Source organism: Tachypleus tridentatus, chromosome 8 (genome assembly GCF_004210375.1).
Source record: "Tachypleus tridentatus isolate NWPU-2018 chromosome 8, ASM421037v1, whole genome shotgun sequence".
NCBI classification, from domain to species: Eukaryota; Metazoa; Arthropoda; class Merostomata; order Xiphosura; family Limulidae; genus Tachypleus; species Tachypleus tridentatus.
In genome coordinates, this window is record NC_134832.1 from 133723089 (window position 1) to 133744027 (window position 20939).

At 35.0% G+C, this 20939-nt stretch overlaps 1 protein-coding gene across 1 annotated transcript in view; it reads left to right on the plus strand.

The window, feature by feature from the left end:
• The window catches only part of LOC143223537 (suppressor of lurcher protein 1-like), a 139571-nt gene that overhangs the window by 100898 nt on the left and 17734 nt on the right, over positions 1–20939 (plus strand). Inside the window, exons 5-8 of the mRNA XM_076451618.1 lie at positions 805–1019; positions 9410–9626; positions 11238–11467; positions 16274–16315. Coding sequence (XP_076307733.1) covers positions 805–1019; positions 9410–9626; positions 11238–11467; positions 16274–16315 — 704 coding nt within the window. The remainder of the gene's footprint in view (positions 1–804; positions 1020–9409; positions 9627–11237; positions 11468–16273; positions 16316–20939) is intronic.

The window sequence follows — 20939 nt, forward strand, 5'->3', positions numbered from 1 at the left end:
TAAATTCATACTAATCAGCTTTGTATATTGTATATAGCAGAGAAATATGAGAAAACATCTGATACGTTGTTTGTAAGACAATAAAACATAGTTGGAATGGACCTGGCATAAAATATATAAATGAATAAACAAATATTTCGCCTGAATCTTTCCTAAAAGTCGTTATCTCGTATTGTACTAACTATTGTACAATAAGGTAATACAGTTCAATTTTTTTTGTCCATTTATTTTGATGCTTAAGTAGATTATAGGTTAGTTTGGTTCTCATATAATTACCTATTGTCCACTTACTGTTTACTAACACGTCTAATCTTTGACTTGGAAATTATCGTGTTTCAGTAAAGTGGAAAGATCTTTTTTATTCGAGTCTTTAAGTATATTAATGTTGTTTTCATAACATTACTTATTGTCCATCTATTGTTTGTAGTCTGTCTGACCTTTGGCTTCAAACAGTGCGAAGGGTATCTCTATTCTGGTAACAGCAATTATTTAACAGTTATTATTACATTATTGTGTAAGAAACAAATTAAAAGACAAAATAACCTAAAATTTTTATCTACACAATGAAAAAATTATTAAACTTCATTACAAAACAATTCTACTCCTCCATCCCAGTAATTTCTAATTTTGATAAAAGCACAAAACAGTAAAGTCATGTAATATAGGTTTAAACAAACGTTGTTGGATACATCACATTCTAGATTAAACTTTTACTATCGTTGCTTTGTTTTTGTTTTTTCAAACACGTAAATTTCACGGCTGAAGATTGAAACCTCTAAAAAAACACGCTGTTTTTTATTTCAGATGCAAGTTTGGAGATTACGTCAAACTCTACCTGCATTTGAACGAACCATTAGTGAATCAGAACACCAGCCACAACATTTTTCTGTGCGGTAAACTATCTGATATTCAACAGACTCACTATTCTTCTGGAGCAGCTCTCATCTTCGAGTTTCATTCGGACTGGCGGCAAGAAAATAACACAGGCTTTCGCGGAACATTTCGTTTTTTTAATAAAAGTAAGTAAGTAGCTTACACTTTCAAAAACACCAGGTGTAGTTAAGAATATAATACGATTTTCCAACCTTTTCTTCCGGATATTTTTTACTGCTAGTACAATAAACATAGATAGTTATCTCCTTGGACATTTTATTGAAACAGTTATTATTATTTGGTAATAATAATCATATCTAATTAAACTAAAGTTTAAAGAATTTAATTCTACCGTTACAAAGAAAACTTTATTTGTTTGTTAAATTTCGAGCAAAGATAAGCAACAGCTACCTGAATAGTGGAATTGGCTGTCACTTATAACTTTCCCATGGTTGAAAGGGCAAACATCTTCAACTATAGTATTCAAACTCGAGACCCACGTTTTACATATCGAGCTATCTAACCACCAGGCCATGCTAGGTCGCAAAGAAAAGAGGAAGTTAATTACAAATATATTTGTTAAAGTTAAAGAAAGGTAATGTCGTTGGTAAAAAGTACACAAGAATATTAAATCATATTAATATTAATATTAGTCTTTGCCACTGTGGTGTTTTATATGGTTTACCAGAAGGTGGTATTACTATTTGTTTCATTAGGCCAATAGTTTCAAATATATGTACTTAAAATTGTGAATTTGTAGGTCTCTCAAATTACTTTCCCAAAATGTTTTAAAAGAGTGAATATACTGTTGAAAATGACTTTAAAATATGTAAACAATTTACAGATTTAAGATTTGATAAACCACTTTACTGTGCCAGTTTTGATATTGAATCCATGTAAACTAATGTTCCTTTATGAAAATCAGTTCAATTGTCAGTAGAGGATAAAGTTGTACAAGGTTTAATAAAAATAATTGTTATCGAATTTTGTCACTAAAAATATCACTTTCTGTTTAATACTTTTATTTAGGTGTAAATAGATGGCGCTGCTATAAACTCCCAAGTTCAGTTAATTTGTTTTTATGTTACCATAGAGAAAATCGCTAAATAATTGTCATAAAAGTTTTAATGTATTCACATATTATGTGTGTTGATGATATATTTGTCGTAATTAAACAAAAGAAGAGCTGACACTCAAGTTTTACTATATTCTATTGATCCTGCACCCAGAGACCCCCCAAAAAAAAAAAAAACAACAACTAAAAATTTGTTGATAGGAAAGTGGTTACGTTTGGAAGACTCTAAACAGTAGTCACCGCCCCAAGCTTCACCTGTACCTCGTCCTCTATTCTTTATTTGACATACCTTTAAGGCAGGTGACTCCTTTTTATATCTAGTGGGGATTGAAAGGGTTTGCTGACTCTGCAAAGTCAGTGAAGCAACTACGTTCTGGAAACGTATTGGTGGAAGCATCTACATCAAAATACAGCAAGCTGCTTCTAAGTTGAAGTTCAGGTTACTTTCCATGATACTTGAGATTACTCACGAGGAGTGATCATTGAAAGTGGTTTACGAAACATCCCCGAGTTGGAGATTCTTTCCAGTTTCCCTGGCCAAGATTGAATTATACTGCCTATCTTACTCCGATGTTAAATCACCACATCCATCTCTTACTGTTAAGACAAGTTATCTAAATTGCAAAGTATGGTCTTATATTCTTAACTTCCTCTGGTAGTTCCAGTATCAACAGTTCAAAAAGATTCTGGTCGTAGTTCTTTGACATCTGCTTGTTACGGTGGAAAAGATCAAGACGTCTTCGAATGTCAACTGGGCCCTCACTACGTCAATTGTGGTGTTTTTTACCTCTCTTACTTTCGATCTTACCCTAAATAGGTGAAGGAAAAAGTGATACAGCACTTTAGGACTGTAAATAACATCTCTTATCCAGGGGCTCAGAAGTTGGTTTCCACTGCTCCGTCTCGAACATATGCTGCTGTACTACGTTCCACTGCTACAGTGGAAGTGCAGAGAGCTCTTTCGGTTCCTCCGTCAGATTCTTTGCCTCATCATCTAAAGAGTCTTCTGCTTATCATGGTAGAAAATGTTGACAAGTCCATGTCTACTCCTGTGTCTGTCCACAATGTTGTATCCACTGACTGCTCGGGTCCATCTCGTTTCGACCCGAAATGCAGAACCATCCTCCTTCCGACAAAAATATGTTCAACCGTTCCAGAGCAGGTGAGCAGGTTCCATGGAGGTCGATGAACGTGTTTCTACAAAACAAAACATCGTGGTCACAAACATGAGAGTTCTCTGTCCAGTTCTCTTCTACCTAAAATATTGTCCACTTTGAAACAGTAGAACATTCGAGGTTTTCTTTGTAATTTGGATGACATTAGGGCCTTGACCAATTCCTATCATCCTGTATGTCTCTATTTACAGGAAATATTCCTGAGACCTACTGATATTGTCACCTTTCAGAAATTTTTTATATCAGAATGACAGTTTCTATGACATACAAGTTCATGGAGGTGTGGCATTGCTGGTTGGCCAACATCTACCCACTTCTTCAGTTCCACTCGATACATTCTTGAAGGTTGTAACCGTCTGAATCTCTGTACATCGTACCATCGTTGTTTATTCTGTTTACCTGTATTTAATGGAGACTTACGATCAATCAAACTTTGCTGCTCTTATAGAACAGTTTTCCTCGCCCCTTTTCATCCTTAAAGACTGTAATGGATACAGTGCCCTTTAGGGCAGTGCTGATATTGATAGAAGGGATCGTTCTGTGGAGTGTATGCTCTCAGATCAGAACCTATCTTTCTTCAAGACCAGTTCTTTTTACCTATTCCATGCACCTAGTCATTCTTTTACTGACACAGCTGACTGAAGTAAGTCTGTCATTGGATGACATTGTTAGGTTTGAAGGTCATTCTATCCCGCCATGGCTCTTTATCACAGCTACTTAAGGAAGACGGATACTCACTATTGAAAGTACCATATTTCTTTTGCCGAATATCTTTTAAACCATTCTTCTTCTCCCGTTTATACCAATAATTCAAAATTAGGTGACTCCGTGGTCTCTGCCATGGTTTCTTGCCATTTGGTGGTTGTGCATTGGAACTCCTTTACAGTTTCGGTGTTCGCTGCCAAGTATGCAATTTCTCTTGTCCTGGATCACATAGAAACTGAGCTGTGCAGTCTAACTATACTATTTACATCAACTCTCTTAGCTCCGTATTGGCTCTTGAATCTCTTAATGTGAGTTCTTACCCTGTTCTCATCGTTATTCAGAAACGACTGGGCCACTTTTCACTGTCTTCTGTCTGTATCTAGTTTTTCTACATTCCTGACTATGTTGGTATTCGCAGGAATGAGCATGCTGGCATCGTAATTAAGATCGTCTGCCCTGTTCTATCACTGTCGTGAAGCTAGACTTTCATTATAAGACCAAAGTTCAAGCACAACTTTCTCCTGTCAATCATTACGTAAACGATCGACAGGAGAAAGTTGTTTTGTGTAGGCTACGCACTGGTAACAATTAGTAACAACTTTTACTTTGTCCACCGTTACGAACCTCAGCGACTGCACCATTTTAGGCATGTTTCTTTTAAGGGTTTATTCCTCACGTTAGACGATGTCATTTGCCAATGATGTCATTGTCCGGCTTGATAATGTCTTTAGTCTTTTACTTCTACATAGATTTTTACTTACGTTTTTAGATCTGTTTTGTTATTAACTTTTTACGTTTTCTTGTATTTAGCTTGCAGCTTATTTAACTATTGTTTAGCGCAGATAGTTGCTTTGCTCCACTAAACACCAAACAACCAACAAATCAATGTTTTTTCTCATTGAAGAAATAAGTGTTTTGTTTTTACAAAGTTCGAAATTCTTAATACATAGCTTTATTCTAATCAAGATTGAACTTAATTGTCTACGTTTGTATTTTTCAGGCCAAGTGTAACATTCTCAGCTCTTATAAAATCTTAACATAAGAACTTAATTTACAAAATCTGTGAACAAAGAAACTAAAAAAAAATTATGTATAAATTAAAAATCAAATATTTCGAAATGTACCCTTGAGTGACCCTTGATATCATATTTTTATTATCGGAAAGTGTTAATTATTCATTAACTTTTATGTCATTGTTTCTATTCAATTCGTTAAAAAATATCTTGATAATTAAATGTTTTTGTGAACCCTATCAGACATTTCCCAAAAATCAAGACACACTTTTAAAAGGATTGTCCTCATCCACAAACTCAGATACTATCACTAATATCAAAATAAATTTGTTGGAAAAAAACAACTTTTTTTTAAATCGAGATAAGTATTGTTGATTATATGCCAACTGTTCCATGTACCTTTAAAATATTCCCTTGTGGTTCAATAGTACATATAAGAGCTCATAATATCAGATTCCTGCTGTGAGCACAGCACAGATACTCCATTGTATACTTTTTGCTTCACAGCAAACAAACAAGTAAATACAAATTACTTCTGGGAGTAGATTTCTTCTACTCATTTTTTTTTAATATGAATCATATAGACAACCTTTCACTCATTAGGACAGTTATTCGTGTGACTAACGACTTTTGGAAAGATTTTAGTTTGAACCTCCTCAGTTCCGAAAGCTTGTCTTGTCTTATTTGGAATTAAGAACAAAACTATATAATGGGTTATGTATGCTCTGCCCACCACAAGTATCGAAACGTGGTTTCTAGCAGCGTCAGTCCGCAGACATACCGCTGTGCCACTGAGGATCTGGTCCAGAAGCTTTCTATTCAAAATGCATTTCAAAGTTCTTAAAACAGCTTTTGCTTGAACAAATTCAAAACTTAAGAAAACCACCTTTTAAAACATGATCAGCATTGATGTGGTTTTCTCTTTAAAAAGAAAAGTAGTCAAAGAGCTACTTAGCAATTCATTCACATACTTTTCGCCCTACCTTCCAATGGCATAGCAGAGTCTCTTGGGAATCACAACGTTAGAAACCACGTTTCGATACCCGTGATAACTAGAGCACAAAGAGCTCTATGTAGCTCTGTGTCTAATTATAAACAATCAATCAATAAACAAACTTTTCGTCCTAATCTAATTTTCATTCAAATATATGAAATAATAGATTATATTCTTAATTTTTGTTTAAATTTACCTACATATAAAATTCCTTCAACTCAAATTTGACGTTTACAACTAAGGGAGGTTCCATAATCCAGTCTTAGAAAGCCTTTCTGAACTATATTTATTTTTTAGTAAATTTCAATATTTTCCATTCAACTGATAACTTTCAGAATTCTATTCATTTGGTATTTTTGTTCATAAACAATTTCATTCCTTTAACCTTTCTTTTAGGAATGAGTTATCCCCTGGAAGAAATACACTCAATTTTAACTAGTTTAATGTAAATAATAGAAACTTCTAAGGTTCCCCAGAATTCTTCTATTTAGATGAGCCGCCCAATCTTTCTTTATCGAAAACGTCAGCTTTTCTAAAATCGATAAAATTGTTCTAATTATCTCTAGTAATAATGTGATAATCGCAAGTATTGAAACCCAGTAGCAATGATTCTGATAAAGCCTAGTAATAATGCGATAATCGCTAGTATTTCATTAATAAGAACAATATCTCAAATAACGTATTTTACAGATGAGTCTTCCACATTCTGGGTTAAAATCTCCCGTAACTTCAACAAACTATTTATCATCACTAGAAGACAATATTCTGGTAGACAGTTTCTCTAAATTTTCTTTTTCCGTAATAACGTTTCTGTTTTTGTCATTATCTTAACCAATCTGCCTATTCCTCTTATATTTGGTTTTAGTAGTTTGGTTATAAGATCTCTGAAAATACTGGTAAGGAACTGTTTTTAATTTTGTTAAGATCGTCAGCCCTGAAATCCCACATTTTTTTAGTTTTCTGCGATGTCACTAAATTATTTTTAACTTTAATTTTCTGACAAATTGCTTCTCTCCTGTTTATACTTTTTATGTTCCCTGCAAAATACTGCAAAGCATTTAAATTCTCATCTGACTGAGACGCAATAATATTATTACGAGCTAACATTCTAACGGCAATTAAAGTTTCCAACTCTAATAATTGTGGTGCAAATTTAAAGAAGACTAAATTTACTATATTTATTTTTTTCCCATCGGTATAACTTAATAATATTTCCTAAAAACTAATAACTTGTTCTGCTAACTATCTAAACTTAGCTGGCGCAGGATTTTACAAAGTAATTTAGCGTTCTCAAAAACTCTCTTAAATTGGGCCCATCAGAAGCAAACAGCTCTATATTCTACAAATTTAACCTATTTGTCAACGAGATCCCTGCTAAAAAATGCATTTGTATATTCCCACTTGCCTAAAATATTTTTTCACACCTGGCACGAAAATGGATTCCTGAAAAAGCTACTTGGAAATTTCCGTCTTTATTGCTCGGTAACCCTCACATCTGTAGTTACTACCATGATGTACTTCGACATACATCTTTAATATCTGCGAACCGTGTTTCAGCTCTTTCAGCATCATCCTGAACCTTAGCTCTAAGTAAGCATACTCTAGACGTGGTTTTCGTTTGAAGTCACTTACATACAAACATTTTAATGCACGCACTTAGTGTAAACCTATTACAAACAACTAACGATGCTTCCTTACACTGTCCTTATCACTAACCAAAGACTGAAAGGTATTCAGCAAAGTTGGCTGTTTTCCAACGAACTTGCCCTGCTAGTTCTATTTTTTCGTGTTTCTCATCATAGTAAAACCGACATCTTCCCTTTTCCTAATTACCTGTAAAACTTTCATTAAATTTAATGTTTTTGTTAGCTAAGATTATTTAAAACATTTTCTCTAAGATTAAAACTAAACTACAACGTTTCACATGACAGAAAACTAACTATACATTTTACATAATTGTAATACAAGTAACAAATAAATGCATAGTACAGCGTAATCAATTACGAAAATTCAAAACAATAGTTAAGATCGTAGTCAATGTTCCATATAAACGACTTTTAAAAGGACATTTTAGTTACGTATTTCTTTCCCACTCACTGTTTTTATACATCTATCCTTGCATTTCTTTATTAATGTGGCATTTTTTAAGACGACACTGCCTGTGTGTCAGAAAGTTAAATCAATTCGAGGTCTTCGTTATTCGAGAATACTGAACAACGCTGCTGCACTTATGCTACTTATGTTCCCCATGATTCAACCATGTACTTTAGAGTTTATAGCGCTAAACCTCGGGATTCGATCATGCAGTGGATATGGCACCGATTGTTCTGCACCAAATCAAAAATTTAATTTACCATATGACGACGGACTTGTCAACAAATATATGTCCTAATACAAGCCTGCTTTAAAAAGAAGCGTGGTATATAGACACACAAGAAGGCTCAAGATGGAAGACGTACTTGTATCCAATTTGTACTGTTTCAACATGCGAGCTAATTAATTAGCTTGACGTTTAGCAATTCGATATTTCAAAGGTTTTGTCTTTCAGAAACGATAAGTTCATATTTTTACAACTTTCTTAAACATTGAAGAGGAAATAACCATTGATATTTGTCACTCATTTTTATGTTTGTTTGTTTGCTTTGGAATTTCGCCCGAAGCTACACGAGAGCTATCTGGGCTAGCCATCCCTAATTTAGCAATGAAAGACTAGAGGGAAGGCAGCTAATCATCACTACCAACCGCCAACTCTTGAGCTACTCATTTACCAACAAATATTGGGATTGACCGTCACATTATAACGCCCCCACGGCTGAAAGGGCGAGCATGTTAAGCGCGCCAGAAATTCGAACCCGCGACCCTCAGATTACGAGTCGAACGCCTTAACCCACCTGGCCATGCTGATCCCTCATTTTTATGCTAAAACTTTTAGTTTTATTTTGACATTTTAGAAGAAATGGTAACTAATGCTTATTAATCGTCTTTGTGTGAAAACACTGGAGAACTGATAAAACACGTTTATTATTATGCTATGCTTATAAGCACTAAAATCTTGATAAAAGGAGATTTTTAGCTTCAGGTGAAATTTCTGAGGCACTAAAAACATTTCTTTGTTTTATCATATTTGACTTCAAACCATCAGGAAAAATGTGAAATCAGCTTGAAGTTGGAGAACTGAAATACCACACTAATATTTCAGCTCTGTTGAACTGTTGGTACAAAGTTTATTATTCAGCTCTAAAGAAACTGATGAACATATTGGTGTGTTTTGTTTACTCTTTCTTTTCACATACTTATCTGATATTTGTGACCTTGCATAACCTGGTAGTTTAAACTTTAAACTTGCAATCTGAGGGTCGCAGAATCGAACTTCTTTGCTTAACATAATCGTCCTTACATCAATTGGGTGTTATAATATGGTGTTGAATCTCACTATTTGCTGGTGAAAATTAGCTTAAGAATTGGAGGTGTGTGGTGTTGACTAATGGCCGTACCTCTAGTCTATTACTAGATGAACATTGCATTTATTTGTCAGTTTTTGAAACCCCACTAATGAGCAGTTTTTATCTTTCAGCTCTATTTGAAACCGCTGGTGAGTTGACAAACGGTAGCAAGTGTGATTATAACATTGATAGTAATATGATCAACGGAAGTAGAGGGCGCTTCTTTTCTCCACAATACCCTAGCATCTACCCCAAGAATGTTGACTGCTCTTACCGCTTTGCTGGAAATCTCAATGAAAGAGTAAAAATTATATTCGAGCAAGTTCATTTACAAAATAATGACTTAAGGTGAGAAAAAATAATTATTTTATTCAAAACAAATCACCTACCAATATTTAATGAATATATTTGGCTTTAGATCTACAACGAAAGTGTATGACAAATAGGGCTAACATGTGTAATTTTAAATAAATTTTATTTCTACAATAACGGAACATCACCAAATTTATATCGATATTAGTTACAATACTTTCACGTGTCCTCTTTAGTCCAATCACAGGAATGAAGAGGACACGTGCAAGAATCGAAACTTGTATCCGTACAAATTTAGTTACTGTGAATTTAAACTTTATTTCATATTTATTTATACGACACTAAGTATTTTCCTACTATTAACTTTGTGTTTTGGAGTTTATTTGTCTTTCAAAAAATAAACACATTTTTTACTTGATCAGAATCTAACTTGACTCAAATTATTCACTTGTGAAGGTGCATGTTGTTATGCTCATATGTGGAAAAACTGGAGTTTTCTTGTTGTATTAATGGATATTAGAACATCTAGACATATCTGATTAAAGTGCTTTTGTCGTTGTTTGTCAGATCAGAACCTGTTTCTCGTTCACTGAGCAGAAAACTTTGTTTGCCTTTCAATATTACCCTCACGCAAACAAAATAACCATGTATCTTATCGTATTTTAAACAAAGAAATCCGTGGTTTGATGCTTTTCAACATTTACTCACGAAATTAGTGGAAAGTTATTTTAACCCTGATATTATCAAAGATGTCCACGGCTTTTCAAAATTGATTTTTGTTAAACTCTCTACCCATCAAGTTCCTTGTGGGTTCATCCAACCTACTTCTTTTCAGAAGGGCTTGAAACCATTCCACTACCATTTAGTAAACAGCAATCTGCTCAGAAAAGAACGGTTATATAAAAGGATTCAATCCGTGTGATTGAGTTCATAACCACAAAGTAATTATCAAAGTTTCCATGCAATAATTCGTAACAGTGTACAGTTGTTTGTATTTGGTTTTATTGTTTTAGTGCCCCATGAACGCCACCAGCTAGTACAGCGTTAAGTGTAGAGATTTACAACGCTAAAATCAGGGGTTCGATTCCCCTCGGTGGGCTCATCAGAGAGCCCAATGTGACTTTGCTATATAAAAAACACACACACGTCCTATGAATCTTGTTTAACTGAATATCCCTCCATACAATTTATAAATAAATTAGCGAGGCGGACGTGTAGCTCGCACAACCATATCGAATTACACAATGCACGAACTACTCGCGAGTATACCTTATGAAGAACTTTTGTTTTCATCAACTTACCTTGTCCAACAGAGTAAGTTTCTGTTTTGCTACCTTTTAATTGATTTCATAATAACAATTAAATATTAGAGAAGAAAAACAAGAAATATAGTACTCAACTTTCCACTTCAAGCACTAGTTAATTCATCCTATTGTTTTATCAGTTCTTCAAAGTGGGTATTGGTATAATCGAAACATTTACTCAGTATGATACAATGAAACTTCCACAGACAGCGAATATATAGAAAAGAGTCAAGAATTCAAGGGTTATATCTCCTACTCAGGAAACGTGCTACTAAAGTTCATGTAGACTTACTTGCTAACCTTGATGTGTAGATTGCCTGTCTGACAATTTGATTCGTTACAGCTGCCTGATCAATCCAGACAAGATCGAGATTTACGACGGTGAAAGTAGTAAAAGTCCTATGATTGGAGAACTTTGTAACACCGACAGTTTCATAGATTTTGTTTCAACTGGTCCTGATTTGTTTGTCCTCTTTCACAGTCGCGGCCATTTTCCATCTCAAGGATTTAAAGCTACCTTCATATTTCAGAACGACACTGTCCTTGAGGAAGATCTAGATACGCCGTCAATGGGTAAGTCATTTAAAACTCACTAATGTTATTTCACTCATGCACGACCCTATCAAAAAGGGGAAAAGTTTCAGATATACAATTAGCGGATAAACATGCACATTTAATCTTCACAATATATCATAATTCTCTCTCTCACACACACACAACCGTATTAAATACAACAGAAAACTCATTATGGATTTCCTATTTAATAATAGTACAATGTAAACAGGCACAGACTATATAAACTAACACACTGAACACAGATGAAATTCTACAGTACATTACTAGTGGGCCGAACGTAGTCGAAAGGCTGGTATACCTGAGCCGTAAATCTTATAATTCGTGGTTTGAGTATCCTTGCACAAAATCAGTCTCCACGCTTTGAAGCCATCAGCGCACTATAAGAGTCATAGTACAGTCTCACTGTCCAGTCAGTTAAAAGTATCTCAACAGTTGGTGGTGGCTGTTGTTGATTAGCTGCCTTCCTTCTGGTTTATCAATTTAGTATTAAGGATTGTTACGTGCGAACAGCTTTTGTGTACCTTTGCAAAAAGATTGAAAACAACCACAAAAACCTGCAATTGAATCACATAGAAATCACACAAGCAGAGTAAGAAAAAATGTATATAGAAATACAAATTAGTAGATGCGCTTAGCTCAATTCACACAAACTACCAAGCCTGAAAAACAAATTAGGGCAGTGTTTATTTTGATATAAAGTTATACTTATGAGTTGGATGAATATCTAGAATATGTTATGCCAATATTCAGTATAGGTGTACTAGGAGTACGCAAATATACGTATGTAAGCAGTATGTTCCTCACTATCACATCTAAAGATTGGCTGCCTTAGAGGAGGAGGTGACGTCTAAGGTAGCTCGTCGTCATGGACGAGTTGCTTGGCCGCCATCATAAATGACCATGACGTTATAGTTCAACAATGTGCCACTAGGGGCGAAACTAACTGATGACGGGCTGAAATTATAGATTGATACCAGATAGGTGGCCATAACTCATACAGTACGTGTCTCAACAATAACATAAGTAATCAGTTAAATGATTCTAAAAAGTATGCTTGACACTAATTCATTAAATCATTTACAATTAATTCACTCTAAAGAAGATGTTTAACACTAATTCATCAGTGAATTAAATTTCCTGTCCTAAAAGGACGATATCTTAGTTAACACTTACTCTTTTAATTATCAGTTCAGTGTTTTTCAATGACATTATATATTATTTAACATAACATTATCACAATGAAATACGTTTTTACTATGCATACAGTACGTGATTATAGGTTTAAATCACCCGAAAAAAAGAATAATATTGTTCAATAATTAAAACTTGTATTTTTACTAATTTGACTTTATGCAAACAATTTACATCGTCAGTAAAACGTTTTTATGCAATAAAACTCTTACTAATTTGACTTTATGTAACAAAATAATTTCCACGTGTTACTTTATCTCATTTTTTAAAGACAGAGTACTAAAAAATGACATTTTATATCCTTATCATTAATTAGCCCCGCAAGAACAGTGCGATAATTAAAACCTACTCAGTCAAGTGATTGAAAATTTTCAGTGCTAAATTATTAAATATCATGTCCTGAAATGATGGTAGCTTCCTCAATCTGACGCATATAATATATGACTACATATTTAAATCGCCCTAAGAAGGACAATATCGCACAATAAATAAACTTTATATTTTAGTAATTTGACTTTGTACAAGAACTTATGTCGTCAACAAAATGTTTATTAACACATGTTACTGTCAAGCTTTATTTCTTCAAGCTCTGTTCTACTTCCGCATTTCAACAAAGCACTTACATATTCTAACTACGTTTGTATGTACGTAAAGTTTTGAAAGATGTAGAAATAAACACGTAATGTTCATTTTAATGTGGCTGATGAGCAAAGGTCATCAAGTGAAATATCTCACGGTTCTACACTGTATGCGTGACCAACCTTCGAACAACCTTGTCTTAACGACAATATCCACACTGATTGTGTTTGACCTTTGTAACTCTTAAACTTCTGTTTCCAGAATGTATGCATGCGATTTATTATTAATGTCTTAACTATTAACAACCTGGGACCCCTACAACCATCCGCTTTTCTTTCTTGTAGGATTTCACTTTTCCATATATTTCGTTTACATTTTAATTGCAATCTGTTTTATACTTTCATGACGTGTAACATTTACGTAAAAGATGTAGTTTTACACAGAAATTTCACGCACAGCATTCTTAATTTGAAGTCTACGCATGCCCCTTTTTGTAAGCTGCAAGATCTGACGAAAAGCGCTACCTTAAAACGTCATCTTTCTTTAAATAAAAGTATGAAGAAAAACTTGACAATTGTTCACCCAATTCTTTAATTTCGATATCTTAGTCGCCTATACGGTTTTAACTATGAATTTCTTTTACAAAAATAAGACAATTTTAAGGTTATTAAGCATCTTAAGTAATATACTGGGATATGATCAATAACATCTTAGCAGAAGAAACAAGTGATCTTCAGCTTTAAATTGTTTGTTTCAGGATTTCGCGCAAAGCTACACAAAGGCTATCTGCGCTAGCCGTCCTTAATTTAGCAGTGTAAGACTACAAGGAAGGCAGCTAGTCATCACCACCCACCGCTAACTCTTGGGTTACTCTATTACCAATGAATAGTGTGATTGACCGTCACATTATAATGACCCCACGGCTGAAATGGCGAGCAAGTTTGGTGTGACGGGGACTCGAACCTGCAACTTTCAGATTACGAGTCGAGCGTCTCAAGTACCTGGCCATGCCAGCCCTACAGATTTAAATATATACTTGATTATTATATTAGATAGATTAAATAATCAATAAAAAATGTATGATCTTATTTGTTCTATAACTCCATAAAACAAATATTTGAAGCTTACACTCTCCAAGTTTTAAAACATTTATAATTTAATATACCTTGTTCTTAGTGGACCACAGTTTCACAATATCAAAACAATAGATCACCTACTAATTACTTTATAATTTGGTTGATACTGCTTTTCAGTTCTAATTCACTGAGATTCTTCTTATTGGCTGTTGTTATCTAGATTCCCTTTTAAGAATTTAAAACTTTTTCTTTTCCAGTTTTAATGTTCTAGACATATTTCTTAAGTTAATCTATACATTAATTTTTCTAGCTCACAGCTTCTCTTCTTAGCTTTAAAACTCAATCATAACTTCTACAAATTTCGTCAAAATATTTTGAAAGGTTTTACTTACATGTAAGTAACAAAACTCATAATATCTGTTCGACTTTTCTTCTATTTGTTTGTATATTTATCTGCGTTTCTGAAGGTCATCTGAAAAAACTAACACGAATTTAAGTTTTTAAATGTGATCATTTACAGGAAATTTCAAAATATGAACTTCATCTATGTTGTTCCTAAATGCCTCAGTGGCAATTTTAAAGAAACTCATAACGCTGTAATTCAGAGTTCGAGATTATCGGGGAGCACAAAGTAAATAATCTATTGTGTAGGTCTTTACTTACATATGCTCTTCAAAAAAAGAAACGCAAAAGGGATATTTTGTTATTTTAAAGAGAAATATATGTAATAACGTTACAAGCTCAGAGTATGTGATGTTACACGTGTTAAGGCACTGATTGTCAGACCAAAATGACAATAAAAGTTGTGCACTTTGAAAACGGAGGAAAACATCGGATTTTTCGCCAAAACGCATTCGTGTCCAATAAACTTGTTTGAGAGATCTGAATGTTCTGCAAGTGCAACATGTGCACAATCCCTATAAAAGTGACGGGTTCTCGGTTTCCATAGCTCAGTGTTAAGCCACCGACACACAATACAGTTACGCCAAGACTGACTGAAGCACAACGCAACAACGCCACTGGTCGCTTGAAAGCAGGCGAATCTCGATCAGATGTTGCCAGAGCTGTGAATGTCCACCCAAGCACCATCACAAGGCTATAGAATCGTCACCAACAACATGGATCAACTTGTGACCGTCCACGATCTGGCAGACCTCGTGTGACCACGCCCGCACAAGATCGCTACATCCGGTTACGTCACCTTCGGGATAGGACCACCATTGCGACGTCTACTGCCTCAACAATACCAGGGCTGCGTAGGATTTCCGATCAGACCGTACGCAACCGTCGACGAGATTCTTAGGCCCTATGTGCAACTCATCATGGTGAACGTCAACGACGTTTTTCAACATGAAAACGCCCGTCCTCACACTACCCGACTCACCACTGTCTTCTTGAGACACCACAACATCAACGTTCTTCCCTGGCCCTCCAGATCACCAGATGTAAACCCATCGAACATCTTTGGGACGAGTTGGACCGACGTCTGCGACGGCGACAACCTCAACCGCAGACTCTACCTTAGCTTGCAGTAGCTTTGCAGGCTGAGTGGACAGCCATTCCACAGGATGTTATTCGTCATCTCATCGCTTCAATGGGCAGTAGATGCCAAGCAGTTATTGATGCTCACAGGGGGGCATACTCGTTATTGACGTTGAGTGACGTTAAACTTCAACTAGTGAGCGTGGACTTCGCCTTTGCAGACTTTGGATGTTCAGCAGTGAATGTGCAAAGTTTCACACATGTCATACAGAACTACCCGGAATAAACTTGTTAACAATATGTATCAAAATTTGCCTTTTGCGTTTCTTTTTTTGAAGAGTATATAAACAAACAAAAATGATTTGTTTTAGTTTTTATTAATATGAATTCCTAAGTATTATTAATCAATATTAATGTTGTGTTTTTAAAGTTTATGTTTCCGATAAACGTCTGCTTTTTTTTCTTGCAAAAACAGACCGAAGAAAACTGTCTCAAGATATCACAACCACTGTTCCAAGTAAGTTGTGTAGACAAAGAAGAATTAAAACATACATATAAACTAACATCAGATAAATATTACCACAAAGACTAATCGGAAAATGCCATTTTGCAAAGAGTGAACTTATGGGATGATTTATTTTCTTTTATTACAATAATTCTCCTTCCATTATCTAAAAAGATAATAAATTCTTATTTAATTGTTTCGTGCACTGTATTTAGTAGACATTTCTAACTTAAATCATTACTACTGAAGTCCACGCATTTATTTATTTCATACTATAATGGAACTCTTGCATGAATGATACTGGAATAAACTCTTTTATTATGTGATGTGCAACCCTCAACATCGCGAAATTTGTATCCTGTGTGCATGTATATTTGCAATAGGGGTCACAATTTTCCTGTTTTGTCTTTATTTTCTGTCACGGAAAAGTTTATTTTTCTCCATTCTAAAATTGCAGATATCACGTCATGAATACATTACACGCACATGTTTTGAACTGACACCATCTATCAAAACATAATAGTACTGTTTATTGTTTGTCCATGTAAATACATCAGAGGGTGTGAAGGGATCTTCACCAAAATTGGTATGGAGTTTTATTGGGTCCATGAGAAAGTACACACAAATATTCAATTTTGCATTTTGTGGTTTTTGCGAGTTGTTTTTTTTTTTACCACTACTTCGCTTTTGTTAATGAATCTTCGCCAAATTTGGCATGAAGGTTTGTTGGGTCCATAAGGAGATGCATTCAAATTTACGATTTCACATTTTGTGTTTTGTTTTGTTTTTTTTAAATAATATATAAAGGAAACAACTTTCCATGTTCTAAAATAACCTATCATTAATCATGAATTTACGTAACTTTCGTCCAGGGTAGGGGTACCCCAGCAAGTATATAATAACACAAGTAATCTTACAAACAACGAAAAAAAAAGCGCTTACTCTCAGTAAGAAGTCCTGTAACACAAAAACCCATAGTTTTTATCATCATCGTTTAGTTTCTCTCCAGTGGCACAGTGCTATATTTGCGGGCTTACAACACTAAAAACCGAATTTCGATACCTGTTGTGGACAGAACACAGACAGCACTTTATGTTGCTTTGTGATTAAAAACAAACTTTAACTTCCTTATTCTTTAAACACACTAGACAGGGGTTACCTGGCGGATACTTATTTGGTTGTGGATTGATGAATCGAAGTCCTTGTTGAAGCGATTGGCATTGGCTGAAAAATAGAAAATGCTGCACTTAAACCCTAGGGATCTCTGACCTAGTCATTTAGCCAACTGCACATAAGATGTCTTCAGGTTGATTACCTGTTTGTTTAAAAAAAGTTGCGCAAAGCCAGACAATGGTTCTTTGCGCCTAGTTGTCCCTAATCTTGAAATAATAATCTAGAGAGATGGTAACTGGTAAACAACATCAAACGCCATTTCATGGACTCCTATAATGAAAAATGAGATTTTATCTTTACAGTTACAATGCTTCCACAACCTCAAAGTGTTAAGTGTGATTTCTCGGTAAAGGAAACGAACTACTAGACCACCGCTGTTCAAACAGTGTCGAAAACAAATCTATTTATTTGCTTTTAAGCGTCATTAGCTTCTCATGCGAAAATGCATAATAACTCACAATTCCGTGGACGCGATTAACCAAATTTCTAATTTATTTTCGTATGTGGACTCATTTGTACATGGTCATCCCCAGTCCTCTAATAAATATCGGCAGACCCGTTTGAAATTGCATTATTTATTTCAAAATGAAATAATTAAGTGTGTTTTTATATTTATTTCCCGTGTAAAAACCACACTGTAAGGTGATTAAGCTAATTCTAATAAACGTTTATTTCTTATTAAGCAAAGCCATATTGCCTATCCAACGAGGGGTATCGACCCCCAGATTTTAGTGTTGTAAGTCTGTAAACCGGGGAATAATACTAATAAAACAGTCCTAAACGTTGAATTTAAGTAAACTAAAGATGATTGTTTGTTTTGAATTTCGCGCAAAGCTACTCGAGGGCTATTTGTACTAGCCGTCCCTAATTTAGCAGTGTAAGAGTAGAGGAAAGGCAGCTGGTCATCACTACCCACCGCCATCTCTTGGGTTACTCTTTTACGAACGAATAGTGTGATTGACCGTAACATTATAGCGCCCCATGGATGAAAGGGCAAGTATGTTTGGTGTGACAGGGATTTAAACCCGCGACCCTCAGATTACAAGTCGGTGCCTTACCCACCTGGCCATGACGAGCATCCACTAAAGATAAAATGCATTACAAACGTTACCTTATATTTGAAAACGCTCTTAACTTTCAACATAGGAAGACTTTGATGAAACAAAAACATTTAATTCACTGTAAATATGTTTATGGGAAAATATAGTTTATTTGGTGTCTATCCATCCACCTTTGTTTTTCCATACGATATTTTTATTCGAATACTCAATTCCTTTTCATTTTTTAATTGCTATTGGTTGTGTTTTTGTTGTAGATTTTACACGCGTTTTCTCTTCTTTGTTTAGCATTAAATATAGTTTACGGCTTCTAGTTAATCTTTTTACTGTTACATCTAGTACATAAGTGGTAATTACGACAATGTTACATCTCGCTTCTTTTTACCACGTTCTTGCGAAGAGTTAACCAAGAACACCACCAATCTTAGTGTTTGCGCATGCGTTTTTTTGGTGAGCTCTAGGCCTTTTCTTTCTTCTTTCGTCCGTCCGTCGTAGAAGCTCTCAGATATCACATTACTACTTATCGTAGAGAAAGTTTGTTTTATAGGTAATATACTAAGAAAGATATACATAGTCGTTTTTTAAATTCCATAATCATTTCGTATCATTACTGTGTTATGTCCCACAGCACTTTTATTTTGTAAGTTTGATAATGTCCAGTAGATTTTACATAGGATTTGTAATATCTATCTTCGCGATGTTTACGGTCTCAACTGGAAAAGACATCCATCGAGTAAGACGTAATGAAGGTATCCTGTTGATTTTATATCATTCCGTGTGTTGATATATATATATCTATGTAAATTGAACTCACTTTATTTATTGAAATTGCATCTCTGCTTAATTGTATAATTTCAGATTATCTTCTCTACAGTTTGCATCTTTGTTTAATTATATATAAAGTTAGTTTATTTTATCGTTGACATATTGATTTAATTACGTAGATTTAGCTTATATTTTCCGTTATTTGCATCTTTGTTTAATTATTCATCTTTAATTCCTTTTGTTATTTGCATAATTAATTATGTAAAAAGGCCCGGCATGGCCTAGCGCGTAAGGCGTGCGACTCGTAATCCGAGGGTCGCGGGTTCGCGCCCGCGTCGCGCTAAACATGCTCGCCCTCCCAGCCGTGGGGGTGTATAATGTGACGGTCAATCCCACTATTCGTTGGTAAATAGTAGCCCAAGAGTTGGCGGTGGGTGGTGATGACTAGCTGCCTTCCCTCTAGTCTTACACTGCTAAATTAGAGACGGCTAGCACAGATAGCCCTCGAGTAGCTTTGTGCGAAATTCCCAAACAAACAAAAAATTATGTAACATTAATAATTTTCTTTATTGTTTTCGTCTTTGTTTAATTATTTAATTTCAACTTATCTTTATTGTTTATTGGTTAGAGGTACTCGACTCGTAATTTGATGTTCACTGGTTCGAATCTCTGTCACACCAAACATGCTTGATCTTTCAGCTGTGGAGGCGTTATAATGTCACAGTCAGTCCTACTATTCGTTCGTAAAAGAGTAGCCCAAAAAGTTGGCGGTGGGTAGATGATAGCCCTAACAAACAACTAAGTATTTGGTTATACAAATGTAGCTGATCCTCTTTATTGTTTGTATCTTTAATTTATCATAACTTCAACTTATTTTCTGTATTGTTTGCATCTTTCTTAATTAAGTTTAGTTTTTATTTATTCTTTGCGTCTTTCTTTAATTGTGTAAACTTTGCCTCTCTTTATTGTTTACATATTTATTTGATTTTCTGAAATTAGCTGATATTCTTTGCATCTTGGTCTGTTTGTGTGTTTTGAATTTCGCACAAAGCTACTCGAGGGCTATCTGCGCTAGCCGTCCCTAATTTAGCAGTATAAGACTATAGTGCTAGTCATCACTACCCACCGCCAACTCTTGGGCTACTCTTTTACCAACGAATAGTGGGATTGACCGTCGCATTATAACGCCCCCACGGCTGAAAAGGCGAGCATGTTTGGTGCAATCGGGATTCGAACCCGCGACCCTTGGATTACGAGTCGAACGCCTTAACACACTTGGCCATGCCAGGCCTATGCATCTTCGTCTAATTATGTAAATTTAACTTTCCTCTTTTTACATATTTATTTAATTAGGAGTATGTATGTGTGAGTGTGTTTTCTTAGAACACAGACTTACCGCTGTACCAGCGGGAGACTGTTTAATTAGGAAATTTTACATTATATCATTTTCCGTTTGAAGCTTTGTTTTCTTACAAAACTCTACTTCTTTTATATAATAAGTTTCAAAGTGTGTGTGTGTGTGTCACATAACGCCTTCTGAACTGCTGGCCTCAATAATTTCTAAATAGCGCCAGACAAATCGTCTCAGCAACGAGTTTTGAAAACCTTTTCACCCAATCTCTTAGTGAACCCGGGTATTT